Source organism: Pseudopipra pipra, chromosome W (assembly GCF_036250125.1).
Source record: "Pseudopipra pipra isolate bDixPip1 chromosome W, bDixPip1.hap1, whole genome shotgun sequence".
Lineage (NCBI taxonomy): Eukaryota > Metazoa > Chordata > Aves > Passeriformes > Pipridae > Pseudopipra > Pseudopipra pipra.
This window is the reverse complement of record NC_087580.1, coordinates 54,269,215-54,288,118: the sequence shown is the minus strand read 5'-3', so window position 1 is coordinate 54,288,118 and position 18,904 is coordinate 54,269,215. Positions and strand designations below refer to the sequence as shown.

Here is an 18,904-nt window from a genome sequence, read left to right as displayed (position 1 = left end):
GTCTGGCAGAGTTACTTGAAAATTGGATTTCTTGGGATCTGAGAGTACAAAAGAGAACTGGTACATTAAAAGCCTTGCCAAAGTTCCTAGAAGTGCCTGCACTGCTAGGGCGAAGGAAGGAAGAGGGCTTCTGTAAGTGCATGTGGCCTGATGAGATAATCAATGCTTTCAGAGCAGCTTCAGGAATTAGTTTGAATCCCTCCCTTCAACTTTTCAAAAATGTCAATATTATTTCAAAGAAAACTTATCAGGGCACTTCCAACAAAGATTTCTGGAAAATCTCTAGCTCTAATTAAGGTGTGAAGTTTTCAGAATACAGAGATGCTTTTTTTCTCTAGATCTAGAAAAGCATATCTTTGACAGCTGTGCTACAGGATTGAGGTCAAATAGTATTTAAACCTTGCTACCTTGCTCTGTGATTGGACTGGGTAATTTTTCCATTGAGAAATATGAAGTGTCAATAAGTAGAATTCCTTAAGAAGTTACAGGGGTGCATGATCAGTTGTCATTTTCCATTAAGATAGTGAAAATTAGGAATAGATCAGAAAATTGGATGCCAGTTCTTGATGCTGGTTCACCTAGCAGAAGTTAGAAAATTTCAGCCTCACTTGAATTTCTGGTATATGCCATTTTCACTAGTGACTGTAGAATCATAGAATATCTCAAGTTGGTAGGGACCCATAAGGATCATTGAGTCCAACTTCCTGCTCCTCGCAGGACTATCTAAAACTCAATCATGACTAAGCATTGTCCAGGCACTCCCTGATCTCTGACAGGCTTTGGTGCTGTGACCATTTCCCTGGGGACCCTGTTCTAGTGACCAACCACCCTATCGATAAAGAACCTTTTTCTAATGTCCAATCTGAACATCCCCTGATGAAACTTCATTCCATTTCCTCATGTGCTATTACTGATCACCAGAGAGAGATCAGCACCTCCCTCTCCTTTGCCCTTCTTGAGGAAGTTGTAAACTGTGATGGGGTCACCCCTCAACAGTCTCCAAGGTGAACAGGCCAAGTGATCTCAGCCACTCAGTCTTGCCCTCGAGACCTTTCACCCTCTTGGTCGCCTTCCTCAGGACACACTCTAATATTTTGATGTCCTTCTTATACTGAGGTGACCAAAACTGCACACAGTACTCAAGATGGGGCAGTGTAGAGTGGGACAATCACCTCCTTTGACTGGCTAGTGATGCTGTGCTTGATGCACCTCAGGATATAGTTGGCCCTTTTGGCTCCCAGGGCACACTGTTAACTCATATTCAACTTGCCATCAACCCAAACCCCCAGATCTCTTTCTGCAGAACTTTATCTTTTCTTGTTACAGGGAGTCAATCTCCCTGGCATGCAGGAAGAGAGAACACATAAAACTATTCATGGGAAGATTTTTTCCCAGGCAGCAAAGCTTTCTTGAGTGAACTTAAACTCTTTCCTCCTTATGTAATTCTTCCAAAGATTTGTCTACCTTTACAGTTGTCCTTCATAGTGCTGGCCAGCTTGAACTCCAATCGAGCTTTGGCCACACAAATTTTCTCTCTACAGTGACGAACAACATCTCTGTAGTCCTCCCATGTCGCCTGTCCTTCCTTCCAGTGTCCATACACTTTCCTTTTTTGTCTAAGTTCTAGAAGATCCCTGCTCAGCCAAGCCAGCCTTCTGCCCCACTTGCTTGACTTACGATACTTTGGAATTTCCTGCTCCTACACTTTTAAGAGATGACTCTTAAAAAGAAAGAAATGTGTAACTTGTTTGATAGTGTGTCTCCATTCTGTTCAAAATATTATCAAGAAATCAGTCTGTGAGTATGACATTCTGCATCTTCTTTCTTTCTGATGTAATGTACTTCTTTCTTTTCAGGCTCACATAAGACTAGTGAACAAAGAGGCATATGTAACACTTGCGTGGTGCTGGGACCAGTCTTCTGAAAGAAGACTCCAAAATAAATTATCTTCTACCTGTTTATCCGGGGACTGACTTTTCTTCAGCGAAAAGCTCAACAGAGAAACCTTTCACAATGGAACTATTATAAATTAATCTATTTAAAGAAATTGCTACCTTGAGACACTTGCAGAGATTGAATCCTGCTTTTCATCTGTTTGCACTTCAGACTGTAAACAATGAGCGAGTTCTGGTTGTGTTTCAACTGCTGTATTGCAGAACAGCCTCAACCTGTAAGTATGAGTAATGGAACTGTTTTGTGTGGAATTCAATATATTGTTCAATTTTTCTTTTTTTTGGTTTTGTTTTAGCTTCTTAAATTAGCTCTATTGGACTGAACCCAGTGAGAATAAAGGAATTAACTACCATCTTAGTTTAGCTGGGAAAGAAAAGAGTCTGATCTAGACTGTCATAGAGATATTTCCCTATCATTAATCTTAAATCTGTCTGAAGTCTTTGAATAGAGCCTTTATATGTTTGAACTATAGGAGGAGAGAAATGAAGGGGAAAAAGAGGGTGAGAGTGAGGAGAACCTAAATAGTTTCTCTAACATCTACCAAAAATCAGGTGTAAACCTGGAAATGTCATACTATTTAAGGCTTATTTTCCTGTGTGGCTGGACAATGGTGAAGGAAGGAAATATTGCTAAGAAATATAGGATAAAATCCATCCCTCCTCTGCCTTCCTTAGCATTCATTTAAATTAAGTCAGAGAGAGGATGGGTGAGAGGCAGTGAGAGAGTGAGGAGGCTGACAGGTGAGAGAGTAGGGGCGGGAGGGAGGGAAGGCTCACAAGCCAGGGAGAGCGAGTGAGCATGGGTGAGAATATGAGTGTGGGAGTGGGAGAGCGCAAGAGTGGGTGAAGGGGAGAGGGGGCAAGGGCAGGGGGATCGAGAGCTGAAAGAAGGGGAGTGAGTATGCAAGCGAGTACAATTGGGGGCAAGAGAGGGAGGAAGAGAGATCAAGGGACTGAGTGAGGGTACATGTAAGTACAAACAAGGGGAAGCAGGAGCACAGGAGAGTGGGTGCATTCAAGGGCAAGGGAACAAGGGCTATAGAGTGAGCAGGAATGAGAGCAGGAGGGTGAGTATAGGCAGGGGAGTGCAGTTGAGAGATCAAGAGAGAGCGAGAGTCAACAGGGAAAGCAAACGTGGTGGGAGAGGGTGTGGTCTCGTGACAGTGAGGGTGAGAGCGAGAAAGCAGCAGTGAGTGGGGCAGGTGGGCAGGTGAGTAAGTAAGCAGGAGGGCAAGGGCAGATGAGGGACAGGGAGTGAGTGAGGGCAAGAAGGTGTGAGTGAGTGGGAGGGCAAGGACAAACAAGTGAGGGAGGGGGAGCGAGAGGGTGAGAGTGTGAGGATGATCAAGAGAGGGGGCAAGGAGGCAAAAAGGCAAGTGGCAATTAGAGGACAAGCAATCACAAGGGTGCAGAGGGCTGCATGAGGACAGGGGATGAGGAGGTGAGCAAGGGGGCGAGAGGTTAAATGGGGGCAAGTGGTCTAGGAGGTGACTTGGAGTGAGGAGGCAGGTGAGGGGCCAAGTGAGTGTGCAAGAAGGCAGGAGAGGGGGGCAAGCTGGGGTGAGGAGGTGAGCTGAGTGGGAGCGAGGAGCCAAGCAAGACCAAGAGGTGAAGGGGCAAGGAGGTGAGTGCAACTGGGGGGAGGAGGTGAGTACAAGGAGGTGAGTGCAGGGACAGTGAGTGCGGGGCAGCAAGTGCTAGATCATGAGCACCAGGACATGAATATGATCATGAGACTTGAGTAGATGAATGTGAGGATACAAGTGTGATCAAGAGTGTGAGGAACCTAGTGACAGGGAGGGGACAAACACAATCAAGAGAGGGAGGAATTGAGAGAGAGAGAGAGGATAAATAAATGAGGGAGAGAGGATGAATAAAGGAGGGAGAGCAACAAGACAAGCACAGAGGAGATCACAAGGATATGAGCATGAGGAGGAGAAAGAGACTAATGTGAGAAGATGAGCTGGAACAAGAGGAGAAGATGAGCATGTACTCAAGAATCAGAGTGAAGCAGCTGGAGAGAGCCACCAGGAGGCAGTGGGCAAGTGAGGGAGGAAAAGAGCATGTGAGCAAAAGAGGAAGAGGTGGAACGTGAGACAGCAAGAGCGAGAGAGCAATTGTGAGACAGAATGAGTGCGAGACCATGAGAGCAAGTGAGTGTGAGTGAGGGTAAGAGACAGAATGAGAGAGATGCCAAGTGCAAGACTGAGTGAGCGAGGGTGAGACAGCGAGTGAGCATGAGACAGTGAGTGTGAGGCAGCATGCAAAGAGGGGACAAGCACAAATGAGAGACAGTGAGCTAGTGTGAGACTTTGAGAGTGAGCTGGAGCAAGCGCAATTAGTCAAAACTGTGAGATGAGAGCACATCCTTGAGTGAGCGTGAGATGGAGAGAAAGATAGTGATCACTAGATGGCACTATAGAGTACTGTAAAATACAGAGCTTTTGGACATTGATAAATAGGTCTTCATGGGGCATGTGTATTGAATTTAGTGCAGTTTAAATGTTTTGGCAAACACTTATTCTGGCTAGATTTTGAATTAGATTATGTTAATTATATATGAAAACTATTGTATTTTTTTAAATTGATATCAAGTAATTTAGATATGGAAAAGCTGATTAGACTTAAGAGATGTATTAAAATACAAGAGGAATTTCTGAATTGCATAATACTTATGTGAAATTGCTGCATTGTTAAATCTGCAGTAATGTTTTACAAATATGATGGCCTCTTGATTATCCTTTGAAGACAATTAAATTTGTCTCCTTGTATGCCGATTGTATCATGCTTCATTTCACCAAAATGATATTCTGCATTATTTAGATATCTCACTCTCTTGCACACTCTCTCTCTTTGAACTTTGCACTGGTTTAAATATCTATTTCTATTAAGTCTGTTTGATGTAAGCCCTTCTGTTCACGCTATCTGAACCATATTATTTTAAATAACAGGAAAAGTGATCAAGTACTTTGGAGATCTCAAATTACGTAATGACTTATTGTTGTGGGTTAACCCTGGTAGGCAGCTGAGCACCACACAGCTGATCACTCACTTTCCCCCAGTGGAATGGAGAAGAGAATTGGAAGGGTAAAAATGCAAAAATTTGTGGGTTGAGATAAAGACAGTTTAATAAGTAAAGCAACAGCTGCATGTACACACAGAGCAAAACAAGGAATTAATTCACTACTTCCCATCAGCAGGCAGGTGTTCAGCTATCTCCAGGAAAGCTGGGCTCCATCATGTGTAATGGCTACTTGGGAAGACAAATGCCAAAACTGCAAGTCCCCCCCCTCCTTTCCCCCAGCTTTAATTGCTGAGCACAATGTCATATGGTATGGAATATCCCTTTGGTCAGTTGGAGTCAGCTGTCGCAGTTGTGTCCCCTCCCAACTTCTTGCACATCCCCAGCCTACTCGCTGGTGGGGCAGAGTGAGAAGCAGAGAAGGCCTTGATGCTGTATAAGTACTGCTCAACAATAGCTAAAACATTCCTGTATTATCAACACTATTTTCATCACAAATTTAAAACATAACACCATACAAGCTACTATGAAGAAAATTGACTCTATTCCAGCCAAAACCAGCACACTTATGTTCTAGAATCAGTCAGGTCATATTATTTCTCAGTGAAAAGGAAAGAAAAATTATAAAAGGAATGAGAATATTTTGTTTGATTTTAGTATTCTTGTAATTTTTTTATGTAATCAGACAGATAAAACTTTTCCTTTGAAGTTTACTGTGAAATGCAACCTTAAAATCTCTTTTACCATATAGTATTTTGTTGCTCCATAAAATGTATATAAAATGATTACTTTTTACAAGGAAAAGCCTTTTAAAATAAGTTAAACTCCAGTTGCCAGGGCTACAAACTCAGTCTGCATTCAGAGAGTTCATGCAGGGTCTTTTTCCCACACTGGCACAATATGGTTTTTTTGCTTCATCTCATTGGAATTTGGTAAATCATTTGGTCATAGAATCATAGAACGTTTGGATTGGAAGGGACCTTAAAAGTCATCTAGTCAAACCTCCTCTGCAATGAGCAAGGACACCAACTAGATCAGGTTGCTCAGAACTGCTCTCAAGAAGGAATAGAAATCAACTTAGATTCTTAGCTATGTTGGCTCTGCAGGGAGTACAGGGGTGAATATTACTAACAATTTAGTTTTTGGGACCAAACTCAGCAGATATTTATATTTTCAATTTTTAAGAGAAGAAATGCTGCAGGAGGCCCTGAATGTGGTACAGTTTATGCTGTTACTGTTTCCAATGTAAACAAGCAAACAAATCTGTCTTAGATTATGTTTATGCAAATTTACTTATTTCAATTTCTTAAACAACCATGTTCTGTAATTATGCAATCTCAGATAGCTCAAAGAAGAGTGATCTGAAAATGAAACCTGCAGTGAAACCAACTGGGAAAGGCAGAAAGGTAGATACCTGCTAGTGGGTTTTTCATAACTTTTTTCCTTAATGATTCCAAAGAGGCAATATTGAGGGTCTCGATGATAATGTATGTCTTTCAACTTTTTTGCTTTTTTAGTTTTGCAGCTGGAAAACAAAACACCTTGGTCATGTTCTTAGTGGAGAAATGTATATGCTTGCACATCAGCTTTAAAGACATTTATAAAATGTACTATAAGTGTATTAGAATTTTTAGTACAATATGTTATAATCAACACTTTAAAACTGAAATGGATGTTTAAAATTGTCTAGAATCATGTCACAGTTAGATACCCAGGGTCACTTCTGAAACTAATGTTTTTATTTCTACTTAAAAGCAGCTGGAGTATAAACCAAGTATACATCACTTTTATAAAAAATAAGAGTTTTTTTTAAGCTTCTGAAAAGATGTATCAACTTCCTTTTCAAGAAGGATTTTAATGTAGCTACTGCAAATGATTTAGGACAAAGAAAGGTGAGGGAATTGCTGGAAGCTTGAAGTAGTAGGATTCCTTAATATAATTTTATATCATCTTCTAGCTATCTATCCTTTGGGATTCTTTACAGAGGTAATTTGTAAATCCACTAAGAATAACCACCATCATTTGGGGGAAATTCCTGGATGGTTATCAAATGACAAAGTTTACAGATACTTTTTGGGGACCAGGACAGAGATAAAAGTCACTGGAACAGAAAAGGAAAAGGATCAAAGACAGAAAGAGCTCCTTATAAATATGCTGTGGGCTGCAGATATCAGTTCTCTAGAAGGATGAAATTTTTTGGATGGGGTGGTGGGTGAGGGTGTATATTCAGCGAGGCAATGAAGAAAGGGATATGGAGTGAACACCAGAGAGATAGTAAGAAATATGTGAAAAGGAGCACCACAGTCTTCTCATTTTCATAATTGTTTCTAATGTATTATTTCCAAACATTTAAAGTGAAAAAGAGTCTAGAAAGTTCTCTATAGGGCAACTATAAAGCAGTAGCCTGTCTTTTACTAATTCCGTATTAGACAATTCAGATTCTCCCCATTAAAGTGAGATATTCCATGTTAATTCTTCTTGTTCTAAATTATTTTGATATTGTATGCATCTGTCCTTAATGTAAAACTATCAAGAAGCACATAGATCTAAATGACTTGAACAGTAGTCGTAGAAGGTCTGGGTCCACAAATTTTTGGGCACTTTATACCCAGAACTTTAAGGAATTTCAGTGAAATGGAAAAGTGTTTGTAGATGGAGGTGAGGCACAGAGACCATGCAGGAAATCTGGGAAGAGACATGCATATTTTGTGCCTTGATTGTGAAAGCATGCTTAGGAGTGGTATAGCCTGATGACACTGGTACAGGGATCTCTTAAAATCATCTGATAAGATCAGAATTTTATTATTGTCATGTTGATGAACCACCTGTTCAAAACCAACTTGTTTTATTGGCATATCTGCAAGACTTCACTGGAGATTCATCTGTTGGTAAAAAGGTATCTGACATTCAGGCTATAAAATATGGAGGAGTGTGTGTTTTTTATTTTAGCTTAGTTTTATTTTTAAATTTAGGAACAATAGATGTTTTCCTATCAGTGATTATGACTGAGTTCTGTGTCCATAGCTCTAGTTGGGGAAAATGGAGTTGTCTGCCTATTGTTTTAGGTTTTATATGGTTCCATTTTCTGAAAAGTACAAGGAAAAGTATTTAATATAAATAATCTACACCTTATTATGTACCCAGTTTGCAAATTCCCAGTCTGCTATGCTTTAGAAAACTGTTGTTGTGGGTTGACTTTGGCTGGACATCAGTTGCCCACCAGGCCACTTTATCACTCCCCTCCTCAGCAGGACAAGGAGAGGGAAAAAATAAGATGGAAAAAAACCTCATGGGTCAGGATAAAGGCAGTTTACTAAAGCAAAAGCAAAGGTCATGCACATGGAAGCAAAAGAAAAGAAAATATTTTATTCTCTATTTCCTTTCAGCAAATGATGTCCAGCCACTTCCCAGGAAGCAGGGCTTCAATACGCATATTAGTTGCTCCAAAAGACAAATATTGTAAATAAAAAATGCCTCCCCTTCCTCCTCCTTCTCTTAGCTTTTTTTGCTGAGCACAACATTACATGGTATGGAATATCCCTTTGGTCTATTTGGGTCAGCTGGCCTGGCCATGTCCCCTCCCAAGATCTTGCCCACTCCCAACCTACTGGTAGGGAGGCAGAATATTAGAGAGACAGTGCTGATGCTGTGCCAGTACTGCACAGCAGTAACCAAAACACTGGTGCGTTATCAACACCTTTCTAGCTACCGATGCAAAGCACAGCACTGTGAGGGCTGCTATGGGGAAAATGAACTCCAGCTCAACCACACCCAATACAACTGTTTTGGTTTTGGTTTTGCTTTTTGTCTTCTTCATTCTCTGATTTATTTTTTATTTAACTACTTTGATTGTAAAGCTGTAGCCAGTAGTTGATGCTTGCTGTGTTGTCTTTTTGATAAGAAACTGAGAAGCAGTTGTCTTGAAGTCACCAGTAATGCAGGAACTTGGAGGAGTTTGAGATCTCTCTGGTGCAATGCCAAGCTGATATGGTTTGAAGCTGGCTCTCTGCCAAGTCTCCAAACCTCACCACAAGAGCTCCCCCCTCCCCCCTCAAACCAAGGGAAAAGAAAAAAAACCAAGAGAACCGAAACGAGAGAGAGACGCAGCTAAAGCAATATATATAAATATATTTACACTTATATTACATTTATATACAATTGAAATATATATATAATTTCAAAAGGAAAAGGGAAAGGGAAGGGGGAGGGGGGAAGGAAAAAAAGGAACAAAACCAAAATAAAATATACACAATCAATAGCCCAAGATCTAGCAACTAAAAGAATTAGCAAAAGAATATCTTACTACTCTCCTCGGGACAACAGAAAGTTGTGCTGGAACGACCGCCGGCAACCTCTGTCTCCCAAGGTCGGCAAGGCCTCACTCCCCAACACAACAGACTCAACAGCAGGGAAACCCACACCTCCAAAGCCGCCAGAAGGAAAGAGGGGCGAAGGCCTCTCCTCCTTTCTTCTTATACCCTGGCTTACGTAAAAATCGTAGGGAATACTGAGTAAATCTGGGCACTTCCTTGGTTACAAACTGGTCACCAAGGAAGGCCTAGACTAAACTACCACACAAGCTTCATTTCTTTTGCTGACTACTGAAGCACCATCTTTTCCTATTCTATCTTTAAGAGCTCTTGAATATAGGTTTATTCTGGGAAGACCGGTAGATCTGACATGCTAGGAAATCCACTAAATTTCCTGCCTTTCTCCAATGGATACAACTTCAGAATTAGCAATATTAGATTGAGGGAATGGTGTCCAAAAATGAATGCAAATATAAGACATTTGCATTCTGCCATCACAGTAATCAGGTAATTATAGATTAGTTATATTCGTTGAGATCATAATTTGTTAAAACTTGTTACTAAACCATGGAAAGAAATGAAGCTTATGGAATAGGAAATAAATTTACCTCATTGGCTGGACTAAACTGATAGTCAAGGTTTCTTTTTCAATGATGTTTAAGTTTTGTTGAAGACAGACTATTTCTGTTGAAATCGAATCCATATCTGTTGCTGGAGGAGGAAGGAACTTATTTGTATTCCACAGTCTCATTACTTGCATGCTGTGTGGGAAAATGTTGGTCAGTAATAGCTAAATGACTGCTGCTATAACATGGTATGGAATCATGACAGAGTACTTATTTACTTTGTTCTTTGCTTTATTTTATGTCTGAGTTGAAAATGTAACTATAAACTAATGGAGGAAATTCAGGCCCTTGAAAGAAATAAGAAAAGCAATTGTAGTCTGAGAATGTGTCTTCCCAGACATGTTAGTGTATTTGCTCTAAGGATAATGAAATAACTATATTCACAGAGAGTCGTCATGATGGTTGCTTTAAGACGTCATGATGGTTGCTTTAAGACGGGAGCCAAAAAATACTCCAGGCAAATTTAGTAGAGAGATAAGGAGCAGTCCTTTAATGAAGGCCTTCAGGCGCAAGGGAGTACAAACAATGCACGCACCCCCCAGTCAGTGGCTCTACAATTTTATAGTATTGTCCATCCAATACCAGAACTATCCACCCTCAGATCCTCCCCCCAGCACACCTCTTTGGAAATTGAGTCGGGGGTCTTAAGACCCCTTTCTTCCTCATCTTCTTCATGGCACGTACTGTCTTTTGGAACTTCTCTGAGGTTAAGAGCTTGAAGATTGCTTTGACTATGATGGTATCTTGTTCAAGCCTGGGGTGCAAATGCTCTTAAACAGAATGAAGACCTGCCTTGAAAGAAGTCTAAACAAGCTAAAGAATTTAGAAAATTTTATATGAAATAGGGTAATAGGGTTGGGTATGTGTAAACTACAATTCTAAAGTGTGACAGACTATATAACTACATTAAAATCTACAAAAAGCTAAAAATCCTAAAAATTCTGAGGCATAAATACTCTTTAATAAATTAATTTTTAAAGTGATTAATTTAATTAATTATTTAATTATTTAATTTCTCTTTAATTAATTCTTTCTCTTTAATAAAATATTAAGAAACATATTTTGTACTTTAACAAGTATACATAAACAGGGATCAAGTTAGAAAAGCCAAAGCCCTGATAAAATTAAATCTGGCCAGGAATGTCAAGGGCAACAAGAAAAGCTTCTGTTGGTATGTCCGTGACAAAAGGAAGACTAGGGAAAATGTGGGCCCTCTGCAGAATGAAATGGGAGACCTGGTTGCCTAAGATATGGAGAAGGCTGAGGTACTCAATGACTTTTTTGCCTTGGACTTCACTGGCAAATGCTCCAACACAGTGCCTGAGTTGCAGAAGGCAAAGGCAGGGACTGGGAGAATAAAGAACCGCCCACTGTAGGAGAAGGCCACATTTGAGACCATTTAAGGAATTTGAAGATGCACAAGTCCATGGGACCTGATGAGATGCATTCACAGATCCTGAGGGAACTGGTGGATGAAGTGGCTAAGCCACTATCTATCATATTTGAGAAATCATGACAGTGCTGTGAAGTTCCCACTGACTGGCAAAAGAAAAGCATAATCCCCATTTTTAAAAGGGGAGAAAAAGACCCAGGGAACTATAGGTGCCCAGAAAGATCATGGAACAGATCCTCCTGGAAACTATGCTAAGGCACATGGAAGAAAATAAGGATGTGATTTGTGACAGCCAACATGGCTTCACTAAAGGCAAATTGTGCCTGACAAATTTGGAGGCTTTCTACCATGGGGTTCCAGCATTGGTGGATGAGGGAAGAGTGACTGTCATAATCTACTTGGACTTGTGCAAAACATTTGACACTGTCCTGCATGAGATCCTTGTCTCTAAACTGGAGAGACGTGTATTTGACAGGTAGACCACTCTGGATAAGGAATTGGCTTGATGGTTGCACCCAGAGAGTTGCTCTCAACAGCTCAGTGTCCAAGTGGAGACCAGTGACAAATGGTGTTCCTCAGGGGTCAGTTTTGGTACTGGTGCTGTTTAACATCTTTGTCGGTGACATAGAGAGTGGGATTGAGTGCACCCTCAGCAAGTTTGTTGATGATTCCAAGCTGTGTGTTGCAGTCGACACGCTGGAGGGAAGGGATGCCATCCAGAGGGACCATGACAGGATTTAGTGATAAGCCTGTGCAAACATCATGAAGTTCAACAAGGTCATGTGCGAGGTGCTGCACCCTGGTCAGGGCAATCCAAAGCACAAGTACAGGCTGGGTGGAGAATGGAACGAGAGTAGCCCTGAGGAAAAGGACACACATCCTGGGCTGCATTAAAAGAAGTGTGACCAGCAGGTCAAGGGAGGTGATTCTGCCCCTCTACTCTGCTCTCATGAGGACCCCACCTGGATTGCTGCCTTCAGATCTAGAGCCCCCATATAAGAAGGATGTGGACCTGTTGGAGTAAGTCCAGAGGAGGGCCATGAAAAGGGCTGGAGCACCTCTCCTATGAAGACAGGTTGAGAGAGATGGGTTTGTTCAGCCTGGAGAAGAGAAGGCTCCTGGGAGACTTTATAGCAGCCTTCCAGTACAAGAAATCTGGAAAAAGACTTTTTACAAGAGCATGTAGTGATAGGACAAAGGGTAATGGCTTCAAACTGAAAAAGGGAAGATTTCGATTGGATATTAGGAAGAAATTCTTTACTGTCAGGGTGGTGAGACACTGGAACAGGTTGCCCAGAGAAGTGGTGGATGCCCCATCCCTAGAAGTGTTCAAGGACAGGTTGTATGGGGCTTTAAGCAACCTGGTCTAGTGGAAGGTGTCCCTGCCCATGGCAGGGAGTTGGAACTAGACGATCCTTAAGTTCCCTTCCAACCCAAACCATTCTATGATTCTATGATAATTGTAATGAAAAGGGAGACAATAAAAGTAGAGAAATAAACCCCAAGAAAGACAAGTGATGCACAATACAATTTGCTCACCCACTGACCGATGCCCAGCCCATCCCCCAGCAGCAACTGGTGCCTCCCAGCCAACTCCCCTAGTTTATATACTGAACATGACATTCTATGTTCTATGGTATTTGGCCAGTTCAGTTCAGCTGCCCTGGCTATGCTCCCTCACAGCTTCTTGCACACCTCCTCACTGGCAGAGCATGGGAAACTGAAATGTCCATGACTCAGAGTAAGCACTACTTAGCAATAACTAAAACATCAGTGTGTTATCAACATTATTCTCGTACAAAATCCAAAACAAAGCACTGTAAAGTAACTGTATCCCAGCTGAAACCAGGACAACCATGGAGCCTACAATCACGGAGCCTACAACCACTATAAGCCAGTAGTCTATATTTAAAAGATGAGAACAGTCATGGAGCACAATATGAATATTTCAATTTATAGTATGTTAAAAAAAATACAGTCTAATAGCTACAAAACTACTTAAGATCAGTTAAAAGCTTCCCATTGTCTTAAAGTCTTCTCAATGTTCATTTCTAAACAGCAATAAGATCTTAACACCCAGACTCAGACAGGAAGGTACATGCCTCGTGAGTGCACTCACTGCTATTGAAACAGCCACAAATGAAGCTTTATGAATTAGACCCTGCAGGCAACTATGAGAATACATTACAGAGCTTAGCCAGCAAGTAAAAAACACTTTTACTCTGTTCCTGTACCTTTTCGCTTTTGTTATAAACAGGTTTCAATTCCTTATTGCATCAGTATTTAACAGCCATGGGTTCGGGGAAGCAAAGCCACTTACATAGATTAGTTCTTCAATAAATTTCATAGAATCATAGAATGGTTTGGGTTGGAATGGACCTTAAAGATCATCTAGTTCTAACCCCCTGCCATGGGCAGGGACACCTTTCACTAGCCCAGATTGCTAAAAGCCGCATCCAACCTGGTCTTGAACACTTCCAGGTATAGGGCATCCACAACTTCTCTGGGCAACCTGTTTGTGGTGGTTTGAGACCCCTCAAAAATCCAATTTCCAAGTTCAAACCCCCCTCCCACAATTTGCTTCAGTGTGAGAGGGTTTTCAGACAAAACACAGCTACTCAGCATTGGGGGAAGGGAAAAATACTTACAAGGTTTATTTACATACATATATATATATAGGTAACAACTTAAGTATCTCTTCTACGATGAAATAATATATTTACATTAGATTAGATTTCTCTTTTTCTTCAACAAGAGTCTGGGAAGAAAAAAGTCTTTTTGTCACCTTTCAGGTCACAGTTCCTTCAAATTAGTTTCTGTGGTATTAGTTAGTGTCCTTTATTTTTAAGACAGCAGATTTGAGTATTGTAGTCAGAATTTTTCTGTTTTTACTTTGTGAAAATCCCAATCCCTCGAGCCCGAGCCTTCGGGGGACTTCCTTAGAGACTTTCACTCCTCCGATGCTGCTGCATTTCGGAACTCCCTTCAAATGAGAGTCCACCTCTCTTTCCAAAAGAGGGTCTCTGAAAGGGGTTTTGGGGAGATTTAATTCAGTCTTATCCCCAAAACAGTCTTCATTGAGTTTCTCTGTTCTGTTGCCAGCTCTCTTTCCTTGCAGGAACATCTCTGCGTCTCTCTCAGTCGGCTATGTGCCATCTCTACTGCTTGTTATCTCTTGGCTCTCAGCCACAGCTCTCCACTTGGCATTGCCTCTGCTGCCATTTTTCCATCTTCTGCTGTCCACTCACAGCAAGGAAATTTCCTCCAGTTCTTAGCTACAGTACTTGGCCCAGTTTAATACTGTTCCAAGCTCCTGCAGCCCCCAGCCAAGGGGCTGGGGGCTTTGGCCCCCAGCAGGGCTCGCTGGCCCCTACCTCCTCGTGGCTCAGACCATGGCTGCCTCCTTTTCCACTACTTCAACTTCCTTCTCTTCTGGCCTGTGCCATATGTTGATTTTTACAGTAGCGAAATGTAGCTTCTGATTGGCCCTGGCACCCCAGGAACACCACCCCCTGGGGTTAACCACTTTATTCTAACTCCAGGGGAAAACACTTTTTATCCTAGGACACTGTTCCATCCTCACAGTAAAAAATGTTGTCATAAGGACAAATTTTTAGCAGGGCCTGTTACAATAGGACAAGGGGTAATGGTTTTAAACTGAAGGAGGATCAATTTAGATTAGCTATATGGAAGAAGTTTTTACAGTGAAGGTGGTAAAACACTGGAACAGATTTCTCAGAGAGGTGGTAGATGCCCCATCCCTGGAAATATTCAAGGTCAGGTTGGACGGGGGTCTGAGCAACCTGATCTAGTTGAAGATGTCCCTGTTCATTGCAGGGGGGTTGGACTAGATGGCCTTTAGAAGGTCCCTTCCAACTCAAACTATTCTATGATTCTATTCTATGATTCATAAGAAAGTGGTATTGCAGGTGGAGATCAGGAAGGTGTTCTCTAAACATAAAGCGATACGTAGCTGAAACTAAAACAATTTAAGGAGAAGTTATTGCTGTACTGCAAATGTAAAGTTTCTGAAAACAATGCTTCTTTATTGAAATTTCCTCATATAGCAATTTTTTGCTGTCACTTATTATTTATCATGTCTACTTTATACACAATAAAGTCTGTCAACTCTTCTTCCCACACAGCAATGCTCTTTACCCAGCTATATGTTGTTCTGGCATTTTATATCTTAAGATACAATAAGGCTAAGTGCAGGGTCCTGCACATGGGTCACAACAACCCCATGCAATGCTACAGGATTGGGGAAGAGTGGCTGGAAAGCTGACTGGTAGAAAAGTACCTAGGGGTGCTGGTCGACAGCCAGCTGAACATGAGTCAACAGTGTGCCCAGGTGGCCAAGAAAGACAATGGAATCATGGTTTGCATCAGAAATAGCGTGGCCAGCAGGGGTAGGGAAGTGATTGTTCCACTGTACTTGCACTGGTGAGGCCACACCTTGAATATTGTGTCCAGTTCTGGGCCCCTCACTACAAGAAAGACATTGAGATGTTGGAGGGTGTCCAAAGAAGAGCAATGAAGCTGGTGAAGGGTCTAGAGCACAAATTCTATAAGGAGCGACTGAGGGACCTGGGGTTGTTTAGCCTGGAGAAAAGGAGGCTCAGGGGAGACCTTATTGTTCTCTACAACTACCTGAAAGGAGGTTGTAGCAAGGTTGGGGTCAGTCTCTTCTCCCAAGCAACAAGAGGAAATGGCATCAAGCTGTGCCAGGGGAGGTTCAGGTTGGATATTCCACATACCCCTTGTTCCTTTAATAATATATCGATGGGGAGGCATGAACATAATGCTCACAGGCCATTATGGTCGGCAATATGTCAATTTATTATTTAAATCAGTTAACTTTTATACAGTTTAGTTTGTTTAGGGCACATGCTTATAATAAGATGATTGGATAGCTCAGTCTGTGCACGCGTCTCATGTCCCCAGTTCATTGGACCTGATGTTCTGTCCACGCGATCTGAAATCATCCTTGGCATAGAAACCTCTTTCTAATTAATCTGCTTTTAGAGTTTTACTAAATTTGCAGGTGTTTCATTATCTTCAGTTTCTCAAGGTTTTCTTTCTATAAACATATTATGTTCTCAAACCTTATAATTAGACACACAGCTAACAAGTATAAGCATCACATATTTTCACACAGTCTATAAGTATAAACAATACACTCTTGCCACTTCCATGGCAAGCAAGGCCTACAGAGTGCAGGAAAAACTGTTCACAGAAATCTCTGTGTCAGGCGACAATTCCCCAGTTCTGCTTTGAACAGTTTTTTACTGCATTCCTGCAACATTCTTCATCATACCTATAACATATTAACAAACACAATTACATATAATAATACCACTACCATTAACAAACTTAACAACCTATTGATCTCAAAGTTTGTGCTCTTAACTCTGTGCTTAAAGATGTTTCTAAATATAGGACTTATTCTTGAAAGCTTTTATTCAATCTAAAAACACTTCTGCAAATGGAACTCCACTCAACTTAGGGTTATGTGTCTTCTGTTTTTATTTAAGGTGTTTGTGTCAAAGTTGTTTGTGTATTTGTTCATATATTCACACACATACATGCATACGCTTTCATTCATTCACTTTCACACGGTGGCCACCATCATCCAAACACATTTCACACAAACATACTTTTGAATTTCATGTCACTGTGTTTTTATGAACTAAGAAACCATAATTATTCTCTAGTACCTTATAATGTCAAAGTTTCTCAACCAAACAGATAAAATTAACCAGATAGATAAACTTTCTTTTACCAATACCTAGTGAGTAATCCAAAGGTCATACAATACATTATACCTAAATTCTTACTCTCTATAACTTATATACTTCTTAACTTCTTATATACCTCTTAACTTCTAAAATTATGTGCCTTAAAAGTATTGAAAAATTGTACTTCAATAATATTGAAGAGACGGTTAGCTACAACAACTTCTGGTGTCACAGTCACCTGCAGGAACAACATCAACCTTGTTCTGAAGTATCAGCTTCTTACCAAGGCTTCATCCATCATGCAGATAACACCCGTGTGCAAAAACTTCAACACATAAAACACTTTTGCAGGTCAATAGAGGAGAACTGATATCCTTCTTTCCCCCTTTTCGCTTTGCAAAAGTGTGTTAAGAATTACTTAATACCTTTGTGCTAATAACAAAAATCTATAACAGTTCTATTTCATAACAGAGTATGCTAATACTATCTACATCTTCTAACAATTCTGATAAAATTATAGGTTAACATGTTCAAAAACTCTACTTTCATATTCTCATCTGGGTCAGGATGGGTATTAATTACATGATGCAACCTATAAATTTCCCAAATGGTTCTGTTAGTTCCTGTCGTACTGTAGTAAAAGATGGAGCTGTCTTATCATCATGTGCTGCTTGTATTGCTTTTATGATTACAACTCACAGCTGTGTTACAAAAGTCGTTTCAGCTGAAAAGTACAGATAGGTAATAAGTACAAAATAAGATTCATAGGTAAAAAAAAAGGGATTTCTATAGATCATTTAGGCCTACAGTTAAATGCGATTTGCAAAAGAAAAGTAATGTATCAATATTTGCTTTGGGATGTATAATAAAACTCCAGAATTTCTTAACAATAAAACAATAGGTTTTGTTAAAGCTGAGGAACTATTCATTGAAAGAATGAAACTACAGGATTGAAGAACTGATAAAAATCATATTTGATTGCACTGTAAAAAAGAAAGTCTTTTCTACAGACTTAATTACTCTCAGCAACTTTAAAATTTCAATAAGTCTCATTCAAAAATGTGATACAACCTAAGGAACTCTTCTGGCTTGATCTTCTAGAACTAGTAAGATTTTGGATTTTGTCTCATATAAGCAAACATCACAAATGTTTGCTCTATCATTTTATTTGAATTATCTGTTTTAAATTACCATAACAAATATTCTACTGTTGCCTATTTGACACAATTCATAGGTATTTTCACTATCATTCTATTTTTGTTTGCTATATTTATCTTGACTGCAATATGCATGAGAAACTCTGTAGAATTCTCTCTCTTACATGTATTTTGTTTGGTTAAGGATGATTCCTTGTGGTATTAGACACAATCCATTATCATTTAACTTACAGAGAAAGTACTCTATGGAGATTGGATTATGTGTTGTAAAAAAAAAAAAAAAAAGGGTATTACTAAATTAAGCATTAAAACCAAACTGCTAATCTGGTTTCATCTAGCTGTGCAGAATTACAATATTTTGGTACCTGCTTAAGAGTTTGTTTTGACTGACATTTAAAAATAAATAGTTTTTTCTCTATTTAATCTATAGGGTATTTTGTGATACAATACATTTTTCTATCACATTGCAAATTACACTTATCCATAATAGATTGCAAAGCCAATACTTGCTAATAATTCATCCTAGAGGCGTACAAATAGTAGGAATAGATAAAAGGGGGAGAGAAAAAAAAGGCATTGTTTGCTTTAAGAATGTTTAAGGGAAACTGCAGAACACTTTTAAAATGATTTTGATTGCACTGATCACAAAAAAGTTGGATTTCTTACAAAGGCTTGGCTTGCAAAGAAAGGCTAGAGAAGACAGGTG

At 40.2% G+C, this 18,904-nt stretch overlaps 1 protein-coding gene across 1 annotated transcript in view; it reads left to right on the top strand.

Moving 5' to 3' along the window:
- Positions 1–2,116: 2,116 nt before the first annotated feature.
- Positions 2,117–18,904, top strand: part of LOC135405094 (CDC42 small effector protein 2-like) — a 51,226-nt gene continuing 34,438 nt past the window's right edge. The window contains exon 1 of the mRNA XM_064639807.1: positions 2,117–2,170. Within this exon, the coding sequence (XP_064495877.1) occupies positions 2,117–2,170 (54 nt within the window). The remainder of the gene's footprint in view (positions 2,171–18,904) is intronic.